We start from the raw sequence: 25,497 nt of genomic DNA on the forward strand, positions 1-25,497 counted from the left end.
ACAGCACACCCAGCCCTGTGGCTCCTGCACAGTCCTCCTTACTAATGTTTGTGGGCTTGTGACAAAATGGGAGAGCTGCCTCACAGACTAGTCAAGGAACAGCCTGACAATGTCATACTCACAGAATCATTCCTTACGGACAATCTCCCAGACACCACCATCACAGATGCCAGTCTTCAGCCAATTCGATTCACTCCATGTGATATCAAGAAACGGCTGAAGGCACTGGATACTGCAAAGGCTATGGGCCCTGATAATATTCTGGCAATAGTACTGAAGACTTGTGCTCCAGAACTTGCTGTGCTCCTAGCCAGGCTGTTCCAGTACAGCTATAACACTGGCATCTACCCGGCTATGTGGAAAATTGTCCAGGTATGTCCTGTACACAAAAAGCAGGACAAATCCAACCCCATCAGTCTACTCTCAATCATCAGAAAAGTGACCACACTTACACAGCAATAACCTGCTCACTAACGTGCAGTTGGGGTTCTGCCAGTGTCAGCTCCTGATCTCATTTCAGCCTCGGGCTGAACTCCAGAGGTGAAGTGAGAGTGACTGTCCTTGATATCAAGGCAGCAGTTGACTGCGTGTGGTATCAAGGAGCCCTGGCAAAACTGAAGTCAATGGGAATCAGGGGGAAAACTCTCTGCTGGTTGGAGTCATACTTAGCACAAAGGAAGATGGTTGTGGCTGTTGGAGGTCAGTCATCTCAGCTCCAGGACATCACTGCAGGAGTTCCTCAGGGTAGTGTCCTCGGCCCAACCATCTTCAGCTGCTTCATCAATGACCTTCCTTCCATCGTAAGGTCAGAAGTGGGGATGTTTGGAGCTAGGAAATTTCCCCCAACTCCAGTTGTCTGCCTCGGTAGCGAAAATCCGGCCCTGTGTGCTTGATCAAGGGTCCTCACGTCAGGAAGGGCGGGGCCTACTGAGAGCCATCCCCCTGTCCACCCCTTTATCCACTGTGAGCCCCTCCCTCTTTGGGACCCCCATCCCACACATACACCTGTGGTCTGGGTTCCTCGATCTGAGACCTCCGGTGAGTGTATTGCAGCTGAAGCCACAGCTCCCCCAGTGGTACGGCTGACAATGCACAGCTGCCAGCCTCTGGCCCACAGCTCTTGTGGGGAGGCTGGGGTGTGGGAGTTCCTGCCCCGTGGGCCTTGATCCTGGGGTAAGGCTTGCCACAGGCCACTTAAGTGCCTGGGAGGTACTTAATTCGACCGGCTTCCCCCAAAGGAGGTGGCATGGGGCACTCGCTGGATCTCCAGCCAATGGGCAAGACACCCGTCACCTCCGTTAAATAAAAACTCGAGTGTTTTGCTGAAAAGAATGACGGTTTTGTTGAAGCTTTTTGTATTGCACTCATCAGGACAATTAGCAAGAGAGTACCAATGTCAGGGGAATGAACCAGCGAATGGCTGTCACTTATTTTGTTTAGCTGAAACAGGTGCCACGTGTGTACATGTTCTTTCTGTCTGTAAAGAACAGGGCCCCGTGTATTAATATATGTAGCCGCCCAGTCCACATAAATGCACCATAATGTGAGCCCGACCGACAATCTTAAATTTGTTGTCAGCGCAATTCTTAGCACACTGAGGATTATTTAGCAAATGCTGTCCAATCGCGGAATCACATCTAATGTTGGACACTGTTTTGTGTTTTGCGAGCCGGGCTGATATTTCTGCTTCCTGATGCCAGAACGCTGAAGTGATTCTCAATTCCTTATTACCAACCTGTCAGAAGAACAGAGAACTCAACACAGGCCGGGAACGGAGCCCAGAATCTCCCAGTTCCTGTACGGACCCCCATACTCACCGGAGAAACTCAGCAAAACCCTGATAGTGGCAGGGGATTCACGGAAGCTCAAAATCTCAATGCACAAATCTCAAATGGCAGTTTAGCAGCACACAATTCTCATCTCCATCCAGTTACTCTTCCCAGGAATTCACATCAGCAATAAACTTCCTTCCTGGCAAATCTCCAGACATTACTGAAGAAATCGAATGCTCATCTTGTGCTCCAAATTAATATTCTCGAGTGACTGCGAGAAGAAAAACAGAGAGACTTGGATTTATATTATGCTTTTCATGACCATCTGGTGTCTCAATGCGTTTTACAGCCAATGAAGTACTCTTTGAAGTGCAGTCATGGTTGTAATATACGCAACATGGCAGCCAATTTACACACAGCAAGCTCCCCCAAACAGCGGTGTGATAATGGCCAGATAATCTGTTTTTGTGATGTTGACTGAAGGATAAATATTGTCCTGTTCACTGGGGAAAACTCCCCTGCTCTTCTTTGCAATAGTGCCATAGGGCCTTTTACATCCAGCCAAACAGGAGATGGGGACTTTGTTTAACATCTCATCTGAAAGATGGCATCTCTGGCAATGCAACACTCCCTCGGTACTCCATTGGGGTGTTTGCCTAAATTCTTGTGCTCAAGTTTCTGGGATGGGACTTGAGCCTCGAACCTTGTGACTCAGAGGTGAGAGTGCTATCAAAGTAACACTGCAGGCAGAGGGTGAAGTGGAGAGACATTAGACATTCCATGTGTGCTTTCCCCTTTTCTCCTTGCAGAGTCTCTGCTGAAGGTGTAAGACCCGTGCTTGGATATGCTTGCCTGGGGTGGCCTGTTCCATCAGTGCCAGGTCAAACAGCCATAGCAAACTACATTCATTCTACAATGGCTAGACAAGGTCAGGCCTGAAAAATTGGAGCCATTGCTTCATTAACTGTCCATGAGAGGAGTAATATAGGCAGTTTGGAGACTCTGGGGGAATATTAATCGGCTTGTGCCTGGATGTACTCAGAGGAGGAATGAATGCCACAGAGTCCAGTGAGACTTCACTTGGGTGGTCTGGAGCCTAAATAACTCGAGCCATTAATGGCCAGCACCACAAATGATGGTTGCTAACCTCATCACTAAATGAGCTTACTGATTTGCAGCATACACACAGAACTGTGGGACCCACTTTTATCCCACGTAATGAAACCTATGAAAGAGATAACCTACTAGAGTGCCTCAGGGATTTCCACACTGTCTAGCTGAGGCTAGCATGAGCAATGAAGATGACAAGCTTGCAGCCTCCTGAGCAGTCCCTGGTACATGAATATTAATTCGATATTAAGTAAGGGATTGTGTCTCATTAACGTAATTTAATATAAAGTATATTAACAGACCTTGCAGTGTCTTGTAGCCCTCAAACATGTATTCAAGAGACGGTAAGTATGACAATATACTATAACACCCCCACATAAGGGTAATAAGGATATGTGACTACATCTTATAAACATCCAGGCACAGCACCCAGCCATTTTCCTGATCTCAGCCTGATGAGGCAGCCTAGTCAAACAGTCAGAGGACATCATAGCAGGTCTGACCTCAACCCACATCCAATGTCCACTTGGGGAACCGGTCAGCAGAAATCAGTGGAGAATGGACAAGAATGGAACTTGGATTGATTTCCCTCCTCCCCCAAAACCTCCCCGAGACCCCAGGGAAATTCTAGTACTCCCAGTTGGAGATTAATGATTTCATCAAAATCACACACTGACCCAGTTACCTCCCTGGCCTGCGTGCTTTCTCACTATACGGTGAATTGATTAACCAACAGTTCAACATGTCTGATCAATGGGTTATCCCCAGCACTCTACTGGACTCAAGTTATTTGGGTGGTGAAAGTACCTTTCTAAACTCCTCAAATGAGATGGCACCATCTCCATCCAGGTCAGCCTCCTGAATGGTCCGATCAGTGATGCTCTCCAATTGGTCGTTTGTAACTTGTGCCTCCAACATCATACGAAGCACCTAATCAAAGAGAGATTTGTATTTGATGTTCACTGAGAAATTGTCAGCGACACATTAGTGGATGAAAGGGGTACATGGTGTTAATGTTATGTTAATTAGATTGACAAGATACACAGATGACGGGCTTTGTTTAATTTAAGAATTTGAGAGCTTACAAGGAGAGACTGTTCCATGGCTGCTGGGCACCACAGGGCCTGAGTGCTTCCTCAGCTCCCAAAATATTTTAATTTAATTCGGCAAGGTTCCTTTAAATTTTTTCTTTAGTTACAGCGCACCTTAGGGGCTATTAACTGGCTTAATTGGTTTCTTTTCAATTGATTAATTTGTCAATTTGTTAAATTTGTTTTACTCAAAAGATTATAAAAAGAGACCACAGGGACACTGGGTAGTAGGTAGAAGGCAGACATACGTAATGCTGCAATCTGTAAATAAGCCTATTATCGATAAAAGGATTTGTGTCTGGTTTCATATTTCACAATCCGGCATGGAATCCATTAACAAATACAGTTAGTTAGTGGCCATGTTAGTGGACCAGCAGCAGGAGAGGTCACAGGTTCAAACACCAATCGAAAACTATCAGATAGCCCACATCACCGAAAGCAGCTAGACTTCGTAAAAATTCCAATTTCACCAAAGCTGTTTTAGGAAGGACTCTCAACAATCCTCTCTGTTCTGACTCTTAACTGTAAACATCTGAAGTAGCCCAACAAGCAAATCATCTGTTAATCCAGATGTTTATTAGTAGATGTGAAATGAGATTACGCTACCGCTAAAGTATTAAAGGAATTCAGATAATGTCAGCTTTACAATCCAGAATTCTTTTTGTTACACACTTCACAGAAAAACACAGCACTTATTCATTTCTGTTTAAAGGCCAGGACACTGAGCTACCCCCTAAACTTCTCTTATCCCAACGCTCTAATCTTCAGGGTGAAAACTCCTTCACTCACGTAAACTGGGTTCACGCTCCACTTCCAACCAGGTTACAAATGGAAGAATTGGAGCTGTTCTGAGGAAATTCCAGTTGGAGTCTCCTTGGGACTAGAATCTGAATCTTTAAATGTGCATTACTGGGCTAGTGTGCCAGGGATTACAATTACATCTCAGTCATTGAGTAATGCACCAGACAGCACATGGGATCTTCCCATCCACTTAGAGGCGGTGAATACACTGTCAGACTAATATCTCAGCTAAAACTGATATTTATAATTGTTGTGTAACCAAGTTTACATTGAGGCAGATAGCAGCAAAGAAACTAGTACAATGCTGGGTTTAACACAATACAAACATTGTTTTTCATCTGTTTTCCTGTTTTGAAACAATCTGGCTTTTGTAGTTTTGAGTCTCTGCAGAAGGCAGTGTAGGAGGAGGTTAATCTCACAGGACCTCTATCCAGCTGAGATCCCAATTTTCACATGCAGGACAGGACAGACAATAAATTATTTTGTGCACCCATTTGTCTGGCGTTCATACATGCCTCCTTTAGCTAATGACATCTAGACGCCATTGGAATCACACCTTGTTCTAAACTTCCGATTGGATTTCTTGGTGGCTAGCTAAAATTGATGGCCTCTAGTTCTGCTCTTCCCCACAACTGGAAACATTGGAATCAAAGTTTATGGGGGAATAGGCAGGAAAGTGGGATTAAGGATTATCAGGTCAGCCATGATCTCATTGAATGGCAGAGCAGGCTCGATGGGCCGAATGGACTACTTCTGCTCCTACGTCTTTTGGTCTTATTCTCTCTGTATCCACTTTACCAAACGCTTTCATAATTTTAAAGACCTTGATTAGTTCACCCACTCGGCCTTATTCTTTTTTTAAAGAGAAAAGAGACTCGGCCTGTCGACCCTTTCCTGATAGGTATACCCATGCATTTCTGGCATCACCCTCTTCTCTGAACCCTCTCCAGTGCCTCTTTATCCTATTTATAAAATGGCGACCAGAACCACACACAGCACTCTTAAATGTGGCCTAACTGAGATTCAATACAGGTTTAGCATAACCGTCCTACTTTTCAATTCTATCCGTCCAGAACTAAAGCCTGGTGCTTGGTTTTGGGTTTTTTTTGGCCTTGATAACCCATTGTCACAACTCGTAGAGAAAATTGGTATCTCAACTTGTTAATGAAAGCGCCGGTTAGACAGCTTACTGGGAAGAGTAATTATTCAGATCCCAAATTTCATGACTGTCTCATTGCAGCCTTTACCTGGATTAGTTCCTCTCTGGAGATTTTCCCATCTCTGTCCTGGTCGTACAGTTGGAATGCAACTGTAATGAGAAGCAGAAAGAATGCTGTTACTTAAAGCCAGTGTACGTTGTCAATCTCTGATTGTTTAAGGCATCAACCAAAGACGTAGGCACTGACCCTGCTCATCACTACGGGGGTACACACTGTTACACTGTAACCCAGGAGTACTCAGAGAATGATGGCATTGGTAGGACAGACCTTCCCAGGGACGGGAATTCTCATGTGCTTGTTTTCCCGCTCTTGGGCTGGCTTCAGTGGATATACTGAGCAGGTCTCTCCTATCGCCACTAAGCCCCCTGACCTGCCCTCACTCAACCACTCAGTACTGTAAGGATTTCTTGCTAATAATTTAGCCGGGTGAAAAATGGCACCCCAACCAGCAACCTTAGTGAACCTGGCAGGTGTCGTATATTTTCTATATTTGATTTGCTTCAAAGCAAAGCAGAGATGACACTCGTTTGCAAGCGTGCAGGAACATTATTTACGGTGCTATAACACATCTCTGCAGTCTGATGGTGAATGGCTAAACCATCTATGATCTCCATTCAAGTCTGTATCCCTTAGATTAAGGCAAGTGGAGGTGAGGCCCAAACTGGGCGGGGGCTGATGGTTAGGGTGAGAGAGAGTCATGATTTTAAAGGAGACTTGGGTATCAAAGGTGGGGGTGAGGGTATGGCTGAGCCAATCAGTAGCTCAGAAACGTTGTGGTGAAGGAAGCACCAAAGGCTAAAGGACTGGGCTTTTGAAAGTACAGTTCTAAGTAAGTTGGCAAAGTAAATTTTCCTTCTGGCACAGACACAGGTTTGGGAAGGGGAAGAGGATATGGGTGGAGAATGACACAAGGAAGTGATCAGAGATGATCTGTGATTGAGCCAATGGGAGTAGTGAGGCCATGTGAGATGGCAAGGTCAAATGTGGGAGGTCGCCAAGCAGCACAGTGCCGGAGCTTTACTAGGGTCAGACTGAGGGTCAAAGGTTAAGCTGGAACACGAACACCTCTATGAGAAGCTGCAGACAGGTCAAGTAGACCCGGTACTTACACCGTAGCTTGTTGGTTCGACTGTTAATCGGCTCCGGTGCATTGGGATTGGCCAACTTGTCCTTTACTGTGGGTCGGAAGGTGGCCAGGATCCGGACGAACGATCGGAAATCCAGAGTCTGTTTCCTGTAAATGATTCCAAAAGAGATGCAAGGCCAAAAGTGAGATTTCCATGGAGTGATTACAGCGTAGGAGAAGGCCATTCGGCCCAGCCAGTCTATGCTGGTGTTTATGCTCCACATAACCGTCCCACTATCCCACTCGCCTGTTTCCTCCCAAAGCCTGTCAAATTTTCACCCCTTAATTATTTAAGCCATTTCCCCTTGCAAAGGGGTCTACTGACTCTGCTGTCACTAATCTTACAGCTCATCATAAACACACTGTGAAAAAAACCTCTTTACCTCTCATTTGGCTTTTTTGCCAATTACCTTAAAGCTGCGTCATAGAGTCATAGTGTTATACAGCGCAGAAACATGCCCTTCGGCCCATCGTGTCTGTGCTGGCCATCAAGCCCCTATCTATTCTAATCCCATTTTCCAGTAGCCCTGTATGCTCTGGCGTTTCAAGTGCTCATCTAAATACTTCTTAAATGTTGTGAGGGTTCCTGCCTCTACCACCCCCTTGGGCAGTGAGTTCCAGATTCCCCCCCACCCTCTGGGTGAAAAAAAAATTTCCTCAAATCCCCTCTAAACCTCCTGCCCCTTAACATAAATCTATGCCCCATGGTTATTGACCCCTCCGCTAAGGGGAAAAGTTTCTTCCTATCTACCCTATCTTTGCCCCTCATAATTTTGTATACCTCAATCAGGCCTCCTCTAGCCTTCTCTGCTCTAAGGAAAACAACCCCAGCCTATCCAGTCTCTCTTCATAGCTGAAATGCTCCAGCCCAGGCAACATCCTGGTGAACCTCCTCTACACCCTCTCCAGTGCAATCATATCCCTCCTATAATGTGGCGACCAGAACTGCACACAGTACTCCAGCTGTAGCCTAACTAGCGATTTATACAGCTCCAATACACCCTCCCTGCTCTTATATCCTATGCTTCGGCTAATAAAGGCAAGTATCCCGCATGCCTTTTTAACTACCTTATCTACCTGTGCTGCTGTCTTCGGGGATCTATGGACATGGAAACCAAGGTCCCTCTGATCCTATGTACTTCCTAGGGTCCGACCATTCATTATGTATTCCCTTGTCGTGTTAGTCCTCCCAAAATGCATCACCTCCCACTTCTCAGAATTAAATTCCATTTGCCACTGCTCTGCCCATCTTACCTGCCCATCTATATCGTAAGGCTTTCTTCCTCACTATTTACGATGCCATCAGCTTTCGTGCGAACTTACTGACCATACCTCCTATATTCATGTCTAAATCATTAATGTACACTACAAACAGCAAGGTCCCAGCACCGATCCCTGTGGTACACCACTCATCGCAGGCTTCCAATCGCAAAAACTACCTTCGACCATCAGCCTCTGCCTCCGGCCACTAAGCCAATTTGCCCAATTGCCTTGGATCTCTCGACTTACAAAGAGCATAACCTCCTTTTGCAGTCGTAATCTGATATGTGTTCATAGGATTGACCACAGAGGCCTGCCTGAAAGCGAGATACATACACACACACAACTCCCCCTCCCTCTGAGATACATACACACACACACCTCCCCCTGAGATACATACACACACACACCTCCCCCTCCCACTGAGATACATACACACCTCCCCCTGAGATACATACACACACACACCTCCTCCTCCCCCTGAGATACATACACACACACACCTCCCCCGAGATACATACACACACACACAACTCCCCCTCCCTCTGAGATACATACACACACACACCTCCCCCTGAGATACATACACACACACACCTCCCCCTCCCTCTGAGATACATACACACACACACCTCCCCCTGAGATACATACACACACACACCTCCCCCTCCCCTGAGATACATACACACACACACCTCCCCCGAGATACATACACACACACAACTCCCCCTCCCTCTGAGATACATACACACACACACCTCCCCCTGAGATACATACACACACACACCTCCCCCTCCCCCTGAGATACATACACACACACACCTCCCCCACCCACTGAGATACAGACACACACACACCTCCCCCTGAGATACATACACACACACACCTCCCCCTCCCACTGAGATACATACACAGACACACCTCCCCCTGAGATACATACACACACACACCTCCCCCTCCCCCGAGATACATACACACACACACCTCCCCGAGATACATACACACACACACAACTCCCCCTCCCTCTGAGATACATACACACACACACCTCCCCCTGAGATACATACACACACACACCTCCCCCTCCCTCTGAGATACATACACACACACACCTCCCCCGAGATACATACACACACACAACTCCCCCTCCCTCTGAGATACATACACACGCACACCTCCCCCTGAGATACATACACACACACACCTCCCCCTCTCCCTGAGATACATACACACACACACCTCCCCCACCCACTGAGATACAGACACACACACACCTCCCCCACCCACTAAGATACAGGCATACACACACCTCCCACTGAGATACAGATAACATCTGCCCAAAAATCGAACTCCAGCTCACTTACGCATTAGGAAAGAAAGCGTTGATGATTCGGTCTCCGAGTGGGTTCACAGCGAGCTCTCCGATACGCTGGAAATCTTCTCGGCTGTAAAACAAACGCAGGCGATTGTTTGTCCCTTGTTGGAACTCACAGAGACGGTGCCACCATTTCACCTGTTAGTTCACAATGTAACTGCTTGAGATGCACAATCACAGTGACCATTGCAGACAGAATAAAATCTCTCAAAATACTGCAATAAGGTGTTTTTAGAGGGGGATATTACCTTGGGATCACTAGGGTTCGTCTAAATCAGCAGGCCACCATCTTTATTTCTTGGCAAACCACAGGACAGAACAGCACCGCAGCACCCCCTTGGCACTGCAGCACTCCCTCAGCGCCGCAGCACTCCCTCCACACCGCAGCACTCCCTCCACACCGCAGCACTCCCTCCACACCGCAGCACTCCCTCCACACCGCAGCACTCCCTCCACACCGCAGCACCCCCTCGGCGCTGGCCCAACATTACAACACTGCCTCAGTACCCCCAGAACACTGCAGCACTCCCTGGGCAGTCTTTTGGCGAGGTTGGGTTGTGGGGAGGGGGGAGGGGGGGGGGTGGGGGGGGTGGGGGGGGGCTGGGGGGTGGCGAGTGTTGGGGAGGGGAAGCTGGGAGAAGGGAGAGGAGGATGAGGCGCAGGAGAGGGCACATGCGAGGGGGCATGCTTGCAAGAGAGGGGGGGCAGCCTGTGTGTTTGAGAGGGCAGAGAGCACATGGTGCATGAGAGGAGGGTAGGGCATGAGCAAAAGGGGGAGGGCGTATTAGTGGGGAGGGCTGGTGTGCAAGGGGGAGCAAGTGCCTACACGCGAGGGGGAGTCGGATGGAACAGGAGTTTGCATTGTGAGGGCCTGGGCTTCATACAGACAGAGGTCAGTACTGGAGACTGACCTTCCTTCCTCTCATATGGAGTCACATGACCATTTGCTTCCTGATTTACCTCTATCCATTTCCAAACACAAACGTCAGATAGTCACCAAAAAACCCTACAGGAGAAACCTCCCTACCCCGAGAGTGTTGAGAGGTGGAACTCTCTAGCAAAGGGAGTGACTGAAGTGAACAGAGTCGATTCATTCAGGATGGAGATAAGTACAGGGAGGGAGAGAGGAACAGAAGGATATACTGATAGGGTGAGACAAGGAGGGGTGGGAGGAGGCTTATGTGGAGAACAAACTGCAGAATGGAACCGATGGGCCAAATGGCCTGTTTCTGTGCACCAGTAATCCTATGTGTTCCAACTGCTTAGCCAGTTTTCTCAGATTAAAAAGAAACCAGGGAATTTCCAAAATGGAGTTGATGACTTCCCAAACAACGTGGCGGACCACGCAAAGGTTAGTTTGATTTGCCTGGGCCTTGTTACCCTGCACAGTCTCTTGGGGATCCCACATTCTCTGTGCGGTTGACTTGCCCGTCTGTTATTCTGCTCCTGTTTGCTGGTTAAATGGTTTGCCAATGGACAGCCAATCCCAGCTGTCAAGTGGGTAGTTAACATCATCCTGCTGAGGATTGTTTGGGGTTTCCTTGCATTTGTAAACACTCACAGAGATTTCCCCACATTGAAGCTAAGAGGTGACCAACGCAGTTAGACGGGATGAGGTAAACTCGGGCTGTTCTGCCCTTGCATTTTGCAGCCTGGATGGACACGGCTTGGATTTGCATTATTTTACTTCCCCATGTGAGAACGGCTGGGCAGTGCTCTTTACTCTTTTAAAAAAAAATAAAAATTACAAAGGTTTCAAGTAAATTCACAATCAATGGATCATGACTGATGTGGTGATCAATGGTAAAGAACCTCTCGCTGGCAACCACTGGGCCCCACTTCAACATGGGTCAATCTGAACAGAGGGAGAGTACAGGAGCTCCCCTTGTGGCTCAGCTGGTTACTGCACAGCCCAGTGTGGTGTTAAAACACAGACACACATACACACACGCGTGTGCTCACATACACATACATGCAAAGCCAATGGGTCTGATTTCAGGCCTGTGCTCAAGTTAGCTTACTTGAGCTGCAGCAGCAGCAGTGGGGGGTGCAGTAATTGGCCTCAGCACCCCTCTGGGGCTGTTGCGGGGTAAACATCTTGTGTGTCAGGGGTGATTCCCACTCCTGATTGACAAACTAGTGATCAATTTTCAAAAAAATCTGTGTACACATCTTCCAAACTTGCAACCTCCCTCCACCACTGACACACAGTAGCAGCAGTGTGTACCATCTACAAGATGCAGAAACTCACCAAGGCTCCTTAGGCAGCACCTTCCAAACCCACGACCTCTACCATCTAGAAGGACAAGAGCAACAGACACATGGGAACATCACCACCTGGAGGTTCCCCTCCAAGCCACACACCATCCTGACTTGGAAATATATCGGCCATTCCTTCACTGTCGCTGGGTCAAAATCCTGGAACTCCCTCCCTAACAGCACTGTGGGTGTACCTACACCACATGGACTGCAGCGGTTCAAGAAGGCAGCTCACCACCACCTTCTCAAGGGGCAATTAGGGGAGGGCAATAACTGTTTGATGAGCCAATGGCACCCACATCCCATTAACCAATAAAAAAAAACCATGCTGGATAAATACAGATTCCATCTCAGCTGTGATATTCATTCCCCCCGCCCATCCCCAGCTCCCTCCCCCTTCCCCCAATGCCTGAACTCCAGCCCAGCCTCACTCATGAAGAAATGGGGCATTTGCCAGTTTGACTCAGTTCCTTTGGCGCAAAATGAGAAAGTGAATGGTAAAATAGTCATCCATTTCAGCCAGCTGAGCTTTCCCCTTTAAGAGATGTGCTCTGTAATTAAAGGGAATGGAAACACTGGCTAAAACCGCACTGTGCAGCTTCACCGAGAATCACCCGGCAACACTGCCAACTCCACAGAGAGGGTGAGTCAGGGTCAAAGCAGTTGGCAGCTCTTGGATGTTTCATAGTGAATCTCAAGCCAGGCTCATGTGTTTTGGGATATCAAATAACCTGCTCAACTCATACATATTCCCCTTTGACTGAATCTGTTTGGAATCTTACTTCCACTTTGATGAGAATTTTCAACTCAGGAATACTGGAAATAGGAGCAGGTGTTGTCCACTCGGCCCATCGAGCCTGTTCTACCATTCGATACTATCATGGCTGATCTTGGGTTTCAACTTCATTTTCCCACCCGCTCCCCATATCCCTTAATTCTCTGAGAGACCAAAAACCTCTCTATCCCCAGCCTTAGATGTATTCAGAGATGGAGCTTCCACAAACCCTCTGGGGTAGAGAATTCCAAAGATTCACAACCCTTTGAGTGAAGTAATTTCTCCTCACCTCAGTCCTGAATGATCAGCCCCTTTCCCTCAGACTGTGCCCCCGTGTTTTATGTTCCCCAACCAGCGGAACTCCCAGCGTCCACCCTCTCGAGCCCCTTCAGAATTTTCTAAGTTTCAATGAGATCATCTCCCGTTCTTCTAAACTCCAGAGGATATGGACCCAATTTACTCAGCCTCTCATCATTGGGTACCTCCTCGATCCCAGGGACCAACTTAGTGAACCTTCGCTGTACCACCTCCAATGCAAATCCTTTCTTAAATGTGGAGACCAAAACTGCACACCGTACTCCAGAACACGGTCTCACCAAAGCCATGTACAATTATGGCAAGACTTCTTTATTCTTGTACTCCAAACCTCTTGTAATAAAGGCCAACCTGCAATCTGCTTTCACAATTGCTAGCTGTACCTGGGTGTTACACACAATTCTCTCCAAACATCAACACTTACAAGTTTCTCATTTAAAAAAAAATTCTGCTTTTTTATTCTTATGACCGAAGTGAATAACTTTACACTTCCCCACATTATACTCCATCTGCCATCTTGTTGCCCACTCACCTAACTTGTAGCTCGATTCAACACTTTCCCCCTTCTCCAATTTTCTCCTCACTCTGTGAAGGTGCTGATTCCCACAGGCTCCCACTTTTAACAGCAGCTTTCTACTAACTTGTCTCACTGACTACCTTCCGAAACGTGGGAATTACATTACGGGAAGGGACCATTTGGCCCAACTGGTCCTTGTTGCAGTGGTCCCAATCCCAAGTCCATATCCTGCTCCCATATCCCTTTATCCCCCTTTCCTCACTTGTCCAACCAGTATCTCCAGAAGCCCTTCCACAGCCTTAACTCTGGCTTGACATGTTCCACCCACCTTTGTCACATGATTATCCGGTCCCCAGCTGCCCCGCCCTTCCACTCTCCCACCATTGGCTGACGATCCGTCCATCCCGACGTTGCCCTGCTTTCCCACTGGCTGTGGGAATGTGGGAAATGGTTACAGGGGAGCAGATTGACCATTAGCTGACTGGATGAGTCTGGACTCTAAGTAAAATAGTTTTTTGCCCACCTCCATTTTTATTTTAGCTCCTCCATGGTTTGCACCCTCGAGAGCTTTTCACAAAGTACAGGCCTCACATCCTTTGTGCTACATCGCTCACAATTAACAATTCATCCGGAAAACGGCACCTCCAGCAGAGCAGCACTCTGGCAGGGCAGCACTCCCTCAGTACTGTACAGGGGGTGTCAGCCCAGATTTTATGTCTTTGTAGTGGGACTTGAACCCATGACCTTCTGGCTCAGTGTGTCACAGTCAAGGCTGATGTTATTCTCAACTGACCTTCATGTCTTTGCCAGATGGACACTGATCCCTGGATTAGTGTCCCCTTGTTCACTAGGCCTGATACCCTGTGACTACTCATTGTAAGACCCCCAACTACAGTGCCGTCTGCGATAAGTACTGGGATTGAATCAGAGATGTCTTGATTCCTCCAAGCACAGCACAGGTTCATTTGGATATTACAACCAGCCGTTCATAAAACACTTGAGCTGGATTTGTCAGCATCGATGAGGGGGGACACGGAAGCGCAGGGTTGGGGTGTGGGGTGGGGTGGGTGTGGTGAGAATCTGAGCAACCAGCCTGTGTGCCGGCTCTATCTCACCCCCAGGGTGGTTTCCCAGAGGCAGGATTGGGGGGCCGGGGACAGCAGGGCTACCCTCCCACAAGCTGCAAGTGACAAATTCACCTCATTAAGGCTCCAGTAATAAGAACTAGGAGCAGGAGTAGGCAATTCTGCCCCTTGAGCCTGCCCCGCCATTCAATATGATCATGGTTGATCTCATTTCGGCCTCAACTTCAATTTCCCACCCTCTCCCCATAACCTTTCAACCCATTACTAATGAAAAATCTGTCCATCTGCTCCATTAAATTTATTCAGTGTTCTGGCATCCACTGCACTCTGAGGTAGTGAATTCCACAGATTCACGACCCTTTGAGAAAAGTAATTCCTCCTCATCTCTGATTTAAATCTACCACCCCTTAGCCTAAAACTATGGCCTCTCATTCTAGAATGACCCACAAGGGGAAACATCCGCTGCACGTCTACTTTGTCTATCCCCTTTAGCATTTTATATACCTCAATTAGATCTCCTCTCATCCTTCTAAACTCTAGCGAGTATAGGCCTAAACTGCTCAATCTCTCCTCATAAGACAAGCCCCACATCTCTGGAATCAATCTAGTGAATCTCCTCTGAACCTCCAGTGCAACTACATCCTTCCTCAAGTAAGGGGACCAAAACTGTGCACAGTACTCCAGGTGCGGTCTCACCAATGCCTTGTACAGTTGCAACAACACTTCCCTATTTTTATACTCTATTCCTTTAGCAATAAATGTCAAAATTCAATTTGCCTTCCTTATTACCTGCTGTGCCTGCATACTAGCTTTCAGCAATTCATATACCAAGACACCCAGATCCCTCTGCACTGAAGCATTCTGAAGTTTCTCTCTATTTAAATAATAAGTCGCCTTTTTATTCTTCCGACCAAAATGGATAACCTCACACTTATCCATGTTAAACTCTAACTGCCAAATTTTGGCCCATTCACGTAATCTTTCCAAATCCATATGTAAATTTCTTATTTCTTCATTGCAACTTACTTTCCCACCTATTTGGAGGTAATGCAGGTCGATTGGGATTTTCCACTCAGTGTCGGGGTCTCCAGAGGTGGTAGGAACTGCGAAAATGCCTGGAGATGTTCTTCCAGGGTTGAGGGTAGTTTAAATCCTACTACAGAGACTTGAGCACAAAATCTGGGCTGACACCCTCCCCGTACTGTACTGAGGGAGTGCTGCACTGCCGCATGAATCATTAATTGTGTGCGATGTAGCATGAAGAGCATGAGGCTCAAGAGGTCCTTTCTGACTGCCTGGTTTCAGCTGCAGCCACAGGCTCCCCTACGGAGGGGATCCACCTTCATGTGGTGGCCCAGTTGCTAAGGGGATTTTTTAAAGAATTTATAGCGCCATAGAGTGGTTACAGCACAGGAGGCCAATCAGACATTCATGTTTGTGCTAGCCCACTGAAAAAGCAAATCACCTAGTGCCACGCCTCTGCCTTTTCCCTGTAGCTGTGTACATTTTATCTTTTCAGATAGTGATCTGATTCTCTTTTGAAAGATTCAATGGAACCAGACTCCACCACACTCTCAGGCAGTGCATTCCAGATCCTAACCACTCGCTGCGTGATAAGTTTGTCCTTATGTCGTCGTTGCTTCTTTTGCCAATCACCTTAAATCTGTGTCCCCTCTGGTTCTTGATCCTTCCTCCAACAGGGAACAGTTTCTCCCTATCTACTCTGTCCAGACCCCCCCCATGATTTTGAACACCTCTATCAAATCTCCTCTCAGCCTTCTCTTCTCCAAGGAAAACAGTCCCAGCTTCTCAATCTATCTATCCATGTAACTGAAGTTCCTCATCCCTGGAAGCATTCCCATGAATCTTATCTGCACCCTCTCTAATGCCTTCACATCTTTCTTAAAGTGTGGCACCCAGGACTGGATGCAATACTTCAGTTGAGGCTGGACCAGTGTTTTATATAAGTTAACAGAACCTCCCTGCTCTTGTACTCTATGCCCCTGTTAATAAAGACTAAGATACTGTATGCTTTACTAACTGCTCTCTCAAGCTGTCCTGCCACTTCAATGACTTAAGCACATATACACACAAGTCCCTTTGCTCCTGCACACCCTTTAGAATTGTACCATTTATTTTATATTGTCTCTCCATGTCCTTCTTACCAAAATGAATCATTTCACATTTCTCCACATTGAAGTTCATCTGCCACCTATTCACCCTTTCCACCAACTTGTCTATGTCCTTTTGAAGTTCAACACTGTCCTCCTCATGGTTCACAACACTCCCAAGTAGCGTACCATCTACAAATTTTGAAATTGTACCCCATACACCAAGGTCTAGGTCATCATTATATATCATGAAGAGCATGGGTCCTAATACTCACCCCTGGGGATCTCCTTTATAAATCTTCCTCCAGTCTGAAAAACAACTGTTAACTACCCTCTGTTTCCTATCACTCAGCCAATTTCATTACCATGTTGCTACTGTCCCTTTATTCCTATAACTTTTCTCATAAGTCTGTTGTGTGGCACAGTATCAAATACCTTTTGGGAGTCTATGTACACCACATCAACTGCATTGCTCTCATCAACCCTCTCTGTTACCTCGTCAAAAAACTCCAGCAAGTTAGTTAAACACAATTTTCCCTTAACAGATGCCTGCAGATTTTCCTTAATTAACCTGCGTTTGTCCATGTGACTATTAACTTTGTCTCGGATTATCATTTCTTAAAAACTTCCCCACCACCAAAGTTAAACTGACTAGCCTGTAGTTACTGGGCTTATGTTCACACCCTGTTTTGAACAAGGGTGTAACATTTGCAATTCTCCAGTCCTCTAGCATCACCTCCAAGTCTAAAGAAGACTGAAAAATAATGGTCAGTGCCTCTGCAATTTCCACTCTCACTTCCCTCAGTATCCTTGGATGCATCTCATCCAGTCCCAGTGTCTTGTCAACTTTAATTACAGATAGCCTACCAACACTTCCTCCTTATCAATTCTAAACCCTTCCAGTGACTGAATTTCCTCCTCTGTCACCATGGCCTGGGTAGCATCTTCTTCCTTGGTAAAGACAGATGCAAAGTATTCATTCAATTTCTCAGCCATGCCCCTTGCCTCCAGGTGTAAATTCCCTTTTTGGTTCCAAACTACTTCTCCTTTTCCCACCCTCTTACTATTTATGTGCTTCACAGTGATCCTGACCTGCTGCATGCTCTTCCTGGTCTTTAAAGTTTATTTTAAAGTTAGAAGTGTTGGAGAGTGTTGTGTCCATCTTTGGGCACCTTCCCTTCCCCTTACGTGAAAAGACCAGCTGCTGCTTCTTCAGTGCTAGAGGGATTCCTATTGGCTATGCAATAGCATTGAGAAGCCTTTCAAATGGACTTCCAAAAAAAAATCTCTTACAAGCTCCTATACCTGTCAATCAAACACACATCCCATTCATACGCCAGTGAGAAAACACTAATCCTACTGAAAAAAATGAAATTCCCTTAAGTTTTCATAAAGTTATGAAAGTAAACACACATCCACTCAAAAACCGGATCAAAGACAGATAATCCCACTATAACCTGATGAAACTGTAAAGCACACAAAACTCTCAGTCTGCTGGACAACTGTGTAAACAATCCCATGCTGTGCTCAGGCCATTAGTCATTTTGAAACCCAGCCAAGCATTCATAAAGATTCCAGCTACATCAAGAAAGCATTACAGCTCAATACAATGGATCTTCTTGAAATTGAAGGAATAGATGGCTAGGTTTTTTTTTCTAAGCTACGGCAGTCTGGACATTAAACTCAATGTTCAAATCAAGACAAGCGTGTTCCCAAGCACTCTTTTCAACTGTTTTGAATGCATAAGAGCCCCTTTTCCAATTGGAAAAGTACTCTAACACATTTCAATACTCACACATGCTGGCTACCCGTGGAAGTCACTACATTTTAATAAATCATCACACAACATCTCACACAGCTCTGCCAGTGGCCACTGCAGCGCATGTCTCACTCCAGGGCTTGAGCGCAAAAATCAAGGCTGGCACTGTACTGATGGAGCACTGCAGTGTTGGAGGTGCTATCTTTCGGATGAGATGTTCAGCTGAGGCCCAATCTGCCTGCTCGTGTGGATGTAAAAGATCCCATGGTGCTGTTCTGTAGAAATGCAGGAGAGTTCTCCCCGGTGTCTTGGCCAATATTTATCCCTCAATCAACATCGCAAAAAAAAAACACAGGCTATATGGTCATCATCATATTGCATTTTGTGGGACTTTGCTGTGTGCAAATTGGCTGCTGGAGTTTCCAGCATTATGGCAGTCACGACACTTCAAAAGTATTTCATTGGCTGTCATGTATTCAGATGTCTGGTGTTCATGAAAAGAGCTATATAGATGCAAACCTTTCTCTTTGTTTTTTCCTTGTTGGTAGTCTACTGCTGTTCATGCAGACTCACTACCACAGGCTGACTACAATCATTCCCGTTCACTATAGAAACCAGCTTCCCCAGTGATTGGGAAATCTTTTGCCCACATTGAGGCTGACAAGTTAAGTCATTTGGACTGGGCTTTGTAGCAAATTGAAAACCTGGATTTGCACCTGGTCTAAGTACAACACAAAGGTGAGGGTTGTAGCACTGGGAACTGGAGGGGACTGGTTCCAGCCTACAGGGCACACAGGAGAGGGTGTGATGGGGGGGCTTCTGTTAGACAGTTTATTTATACCATCAGTGTGGAGTGCAGTGTACCACAATAGAAATGTATATTTATATCATGCCTTTAATGTGGCAAAATGAGTGCTATCAGACAAAATTTGACAGAAGGCGATGTTAGGACAAGTGCCCAAAAGCTTGGTCAAAGAGGTAACTTTTAAGTAGTGATTTGACAGGAAAGAGAGTTGGAGAGATGGAAGATTTAAAGAGGGAACATTAGATCTTAGAGAATTGAAGTCACAGCTGCCAATGGTAGGGCAATAAATGGTGGGCAAGAAGCCCTATTTGGAGGAGTGCCGATATGTCTGAGAGTTGTAGGGGCTGCAGGAGGTTACAGAGATAGAGAGGGCTGTAGGGCTGGAGGAGATTATAGACATAGGGAGTGTTGTAGGGGTTGGAGGAGATTACAGAGATGGAGAGGGCTGTAGGGCTGGAGGAGATTATAGATATAGGGAGTGTTGTAGGGGCTGCAGGAGGTTACAGAGATAGAGAGCGCTGTAGGGCTGGAGGAGATTATAGACATAGGGAATGTTGTAGGGGTTGGAGGAGATTATAGAGAAAGTTGTAGGGGTTGGAGGGGATTACAGAGATAGAGAGGGCTGAAGGGCTGGAGGAGATTATAGATATAGGGAGTGTTGTAGGGGTTGGAGGGGATTACAGAGATAGGGTGAGTGGCCATGGGGAGATTAAAATTGTGGCATTGTCAATGTTATGAATATTTAATTTTATGATTCGTATGTTTTCGGAGTATAAATTTTAGTCTGGGATATGAAATTTTTAAATGTAAGATAAATAAAAACACCTGGTTTAAGAAGCTGGTAAAGAAATCTAAAGTAATTGCAAATCAAAGAGTGGCTTATGTTTTTTTCATTGGGTGATGGTGGGAAGTTTTGGGAACTGAACAATGGGCTATCTCTCTGAGCTTCTTTGTGGAGACGGGGTGTCTACAGCTGCCTCAACAAGCGGTTGAAATTATTCATATAGTTTCCCAAAGGGGAAGCTTGGTAATTGGAGATAATTGGTTGAAATCTCTATCTGGGACATCCCAGGCTCGCCAGATGCCATGGGGATAGGTTGCAGGGAGGTGTTTTTTTTTTGGTTTTGAGTTTTATCTGTGAGAGTTCTTACAGAAGGAGCTGGTTGGTGCCTGGGAGCAGAGAGAGAGAGAAAACTGCCAGCAGCTGGTGCTTAGAAGCAGCTGGAACAAGTAGCAGAGGGCTATCAGGGACCAGGGGTGTTTCTGACCCAAAGTCACTGAGCAAGGAAGCAAGAGGCCCTATGATAGAACTGGGGAGTCCACACTCATGAGGTGTTGAAGGAGAGTAGGAGGGTTCGCCTAGCTAGATGTCAATTGTAGGATTCCAAGAAATCTCATACCTTGGAGAAAAGCAGGAACATGGAGGAGAATCAAAGTGAATTCCTGAGAGCTGTGGCACACCTTGGTTTGGTTGTAGAAGAAGAGAAGGATCCCTCAAGATCCTGTAAAGTATAGGGGAATGCTTGGGTGGAAACAAAACTAGGATGAGGGGTGTTCTGTTGAAATCTTTGAGTTTAAAGTATAAGTGTTTATGAAAGATAGTGTTGTTAGTACTGCCTGCTTTTGTTAATTCTTGTATAGTAACGGTTTTTGTTTCAAACAGCACTGTGGGTATACCTACACCACATGGACTGTAGCGGTTCAAGAAGGCAGCTCACCACCACCTTCTCAAGGGTAACTGGGGATGGGAAATAAATGCTGGCCCAGCCAGCAAAGCCTACATCCCATGAATGAATTAAAAAAACAGCCAGATGGGGAGACACCTGATTGAAGTTTTCAAGCTTCTATAGGGGTGTAAATAATTTTGTTTGATGCAAATTGCTTGGCATAAGGACAGACCAGGGATGGTTTGAGCTGTTTCACACAGGGCAGTGCGTGTGAGGAACGCAAGGTGACCTCAGGAGGAAGAGGACAGTGGAGGTGGGTCGTGCCAGGGTGGAGCAGGCTTGGGGAGCTCAGGGTTCTTGAGTTTCAGACCAGCCTGACTGGATTCCCACTCACCAGCTTCTCTCCGCCAATCTCTCTCTAGTCGAATAAAGAGGTTCCCAAGTTCCACCGATGTCACCAACCCCTTGTGTTCACCTGTCGGTGGAGCTGCTGCATTTCCATTAATAATAACTAATCAGTTTCTTACACTTGCCTCAATTCTCCACTGTTACTCTTGTCCAGCTCTTCAAATCGATCATACAGGCGGCAGATGTGAGCCTTAGAAACTGGAAGAATGAACATAGGAACATCAGACTGTTGTCATTAAGTGAGTCATCTGTATGACCCCTTTCAGTGTTTAAAAAAATACATTCTTCCTGGAATCTTGCAAAAAACTGATTAACGCTTTAAATCCTTTAAATTAACGCTTTGCAGTTATGCTGCAATATAACAATGGGCCAACTTTGCCCCAGTCTATTCACCCCCAGTGGTCAAACTGCTTCCCAATGTATAAAGTATTACTGTACCAAATTCCCTCTTTTTCTATACAATACTAGAGAATTACTCTACTTCCCATTCCCCAGAACATAAGGAATAGCAGCAGCAGTAGGCCACTCAGCCCTTCAAGCCTGCTCCATCATTCAATAGGATCACGGTTGATCTGATTGTGGCTTGAACTCCACCTTCCTGTCTGTTCCTCATAACCCTCGACTCCCTTGTCGATCAAAAATCTGTCTAACTCAGCCTTGAATATACTCAATGACCCAGCCTCCACTGCTCTCTGGGGGAGAGAATTCCAAACACTAACTACCCTCTGAGAGAAAAAAATTCCTCCTCACCTCCGTCTTAAACGGGAGACCCCTTATTTTGAAACTTTGCCCTCTTGTTCTAGATTCCCCCACGAGGGGAACCATTCTCTCATCACCTACCCTGTCAAAGCCCCTCAGGATCTTCCATGTTTCCAAAAGATCACCTCTCAGTGTTCTAAACGCCAGTGTGTATAGGCCCAACCTGCTCAACCTTTCCTCATAAGACAAGCCCCTCCTCCCATTGGAAGGGCAAAATGGTCCTCAGTCTGGAGAATGCCAATGTATCTGCCCTCTTCCAATGGGCTTTACTGCTTCCCAGTCTGATGGATCAAAATCTTTCCTGTTTAACCCTATAAAAGAAAGAGTTTGCATTTATATATCCCCTCAGGATTTCCAAAAGCACTTTACGACCAATACAGTACTTTTTAACCTGTAGTCACTGTTGTACTGTAGCAAATGTCGCACCCAAATTGTGCACAGCAAGCTCCCACATATAGCAATGTGATAATGACCAGATAATCTGACCTTTTCATGACGTTGGCAAGATGAGGGTTAATCCCCTTTTGAAATAGTGGCCACAGGGACCTAACACATGTTCCCGAGGGGGCAGGCTGAGTTTCGATTTAACGCCCCCTCCAAAAGGCAGCACCTCCAACAGTGCAGCACTCCCTCAGCGAGGGGCCAGTCTGGATGACATCAGGTCTCTGGGGTGGGGCTTGAACACATGACTTTCCTAACTCAAGAGATTGGACTGTACTGACCAAAACAAAATGTAGCTTCGATTGGAGGCTTTTCAGGGAGTGAAACAGCTCCTTCCTCCAACATAATCAACCATGATCAGGGAGATAAACCACGGGTTGCCTAATATTTCCAGGCCACGGGGCAGGCTTTGCTCTCAGCCTGCCTACACAGGCCCGAGAGGCAATTTGAAGCTTGTTGATGTCCCTGAACCCTTCACCCCCGCCTCCGGTGATTGTGAAGGTTTATGACCAGTGAGTAACTCAATGAGCACAAAGTACATTTGTGATAGTTCCAGCGTTGCTGCTGGAGCTTTGAGTTTCCTGCAGCAATATAAACAAGATAAACTGGAGGCCCCAGCAATAGGGTAAAGAGTATAAAACAGAATAGCAGCAGCTGCAGTGAGAAAATACAGGTTCACTAAAGTTAACTAAATCCTCTAACTAGCCACTCCTCTTAATCACTATGTGTGGGATCTTGCCATTCAGAAAAACAACTACTGCATTTGACTATACGACAGTCGCTGGACATCAAAGTGCACACAAAATAGTCGATGATGGTGCATGATTGTTTCCCCTCATTTCCCCCTCTTCCAAGTCCCAAATTACAGGATATTCCCCCTCCCCACTCTGCCCCCCCCCCGCACACACACCTTTTGTACCCTTGGCTGTGCGTTGCTACCCTGGCGTCTGATGGTTATCGGACTCTGGTGACTTGAGCACAAGGACCTGGGGACAGCACACACAGTGCAGCACTGCCAGAGGTGCCGTCCTTTAGACGAGAAGTGCCCAGGAGGAAAGAGTTAGTAAAACTCAGGGATGAAGGGCACCCAGTGAAACTTGTCCGAGCTGATATTGCGAGCCTTAGAAGCGGAATTCCAATCCTTCTGATTTTTACTGGGCTTTGAACAGTTTGAACCGACCTTTCTTTCTGGGTGGCTGGAGGGAAGAGATTCTTTGGCCACTATTTCGGACGAGCAGGGGGGCGAGTTCTCCCTGGTGTCCTGGCCAATACTTATCCCTCAACCAACATCTGGACGAAACGACAGTCTGGTCAAGGCTACCTTGCTGCTTGTGGGATCTTGCTGTGCGCAACCTGGCTGTCAATGTTCCCACTTCAACAAGTACTTCATTGTCTGTAAAGCGCCTTGAGACAAATCCTCAAAAGTAAAGGGATATAAATGCCAAGTATTCTTCACACCACCACCCTAAACCATAGAACCACAGAACACTACAGCACAGAAAACAGGCCATTCGGCCCTTCTAGTCTGTGCAGAAATATTATTCCGCTAGTCCCACTGACCAGCACCTAGTCCATAACCCGCCAGATCTCTCCCATCCATGTATCTATCCAAAACCCTGTTGCCAAGCTCCTACCTGAAGTTTAAAATTCCTTCCCCCAATGCTCTGCTGTTGAAGAATTCATACTTTGTAGTTTTTTTTTCACACACACTAAAGCCCACATCGCCCGAGCCCATTTTGCCCAAGTCTTTCAAGCCTCAAAATTTCAACACAACGAGCTAAGCTTCTCCCAAGTGCTGAGAGAGAGAGAGAGAGAGAGACATTCGCGTGGGGCGGTGGAAAGCAGAAGGATTGCAGTCCAGGTTCTGAAGTGTGAATACATTCACCGCTTCAACCCGCTCCTGAGTTTGCAACGCACAGCAGGAAATCTAGTGGAGCAGTTCCCAGCTGAACAGGCAAACACATAAATGCAATCTCCTGACTGTTACCCGGTCACTTACAGCCGGTCTCCTGTATAATCTCGTGCAGATCCTCAATTTTGGAAAGGTGAGAGGAATAGGAACCCATGTTGCAGCCTGCGCTCCCTCCTTCAGACACTTTGGGAACACTCCACACTCTGGACTCAATTTCACAGCACACATGACCCGCCCTGCCGGTGGGACTGATATTTTCACCCTCCAATGACAGGACTTCCCCCACTCCCGCGGCAGTTTACTGAGGCATCAGCTGTTTGGGTGGTGAAAGGAGGGAGATGGGGCAGCTGATGCAGGGCCGGGCTCTCTGATGTAGCTGCCCGACTGTGACCCTGAAACTTCAACAAGGTTTCGAGCACACAGGTCGCTCGCTCTCAGAGCTCCCTCTGCTCGTTCACAATGTGTTCCTTTTTACTGCTGCTGTCTTGTCTAAACCCGTGAGGCTGGGAGGCAGTCACTCCACACTGCTGACCAACTGTGGACTCTAAAGCAGCTGCATTAATTCAGAGGCTGTGTGAAGAGAAAGCAAAGCATCAGCTTTTCCTTTGTTAACTGTGTTCCTGACAGAACAGTTCCAAATTGTCAAATCCCAGTAAAAATCCGCCATAGCGATACCAGTAATACCGGGAGCTGCTTTCCAAGGGCAGATAAATGGCAGATGAAATTTAACCCTGAAAAGTGTAGGGTGATACCCTGTGGAGAGAATAATTTGACAAGGAAGTATTCAATGAACGGCATGGCACTAGGAAGTTCTGAGGAACAAAGGGACCTTGGAGTGTGTGTCCATAGATCTCTGAAGGTGGAGGGGCATGTTAGTGGGGTGGTGAAAAAGGCATATCGGATACTTGCCTTTATCAATCGAGGCATAG

The 25,497-nt window shown here is 46.6% G+C and overlaps 1 protein-coding gene across 1 annotated transcript; it reads right to left on the reverse strand.

Moving 5' to 3' along the window:
* Positions 1 to 736: 736 nt before the first annotated feature.
* On the reverse strand, positions 737 to 24,774 carry chp2 (calcineurin-like EF-hand protein 2). Its single transcript, XM_041179405.1, has 7 exons — positions 24,656 to 24,774; positions 21,582 to 21,654; positions 9,745 to 9,825; positions 7,104 to 7,228; positions 6,022 to 6,083; positions 3,690 to 3,812; positions 737 to 2,043 (listed from the first exon to the last, which is right to left on the reverse strand). Exons 1-7 carry the CDS (start codon positions 24,720 to 24,722, stop codon positions 1,990 to 1,992), a joined length of 585 nt encoding a protein of 194 aa, XP_041035339.1. The 5' UTR covers positions 24,723 to 24,774; the 3' UTR covers positions 737 to 1,989.
* Positions 24,775 to 25,497: the final 723 nt, after the last annotated feature.

Source organism: Carcharodon carcharias, chromosome 34 (assembly GCF_017639515.1).
Source record: "Carcharodon carcharias isolate sCarCar2 chromosome 34, sCarCar2.pri, whole genome shotgun sequence".
Taxonomy (NCBI): Eukaryota; Metazoa; Chordata; class Chondrichthyes; order Lamniformes; family Lamnidae; genus Carcharodon; species Carcharodon carcharias.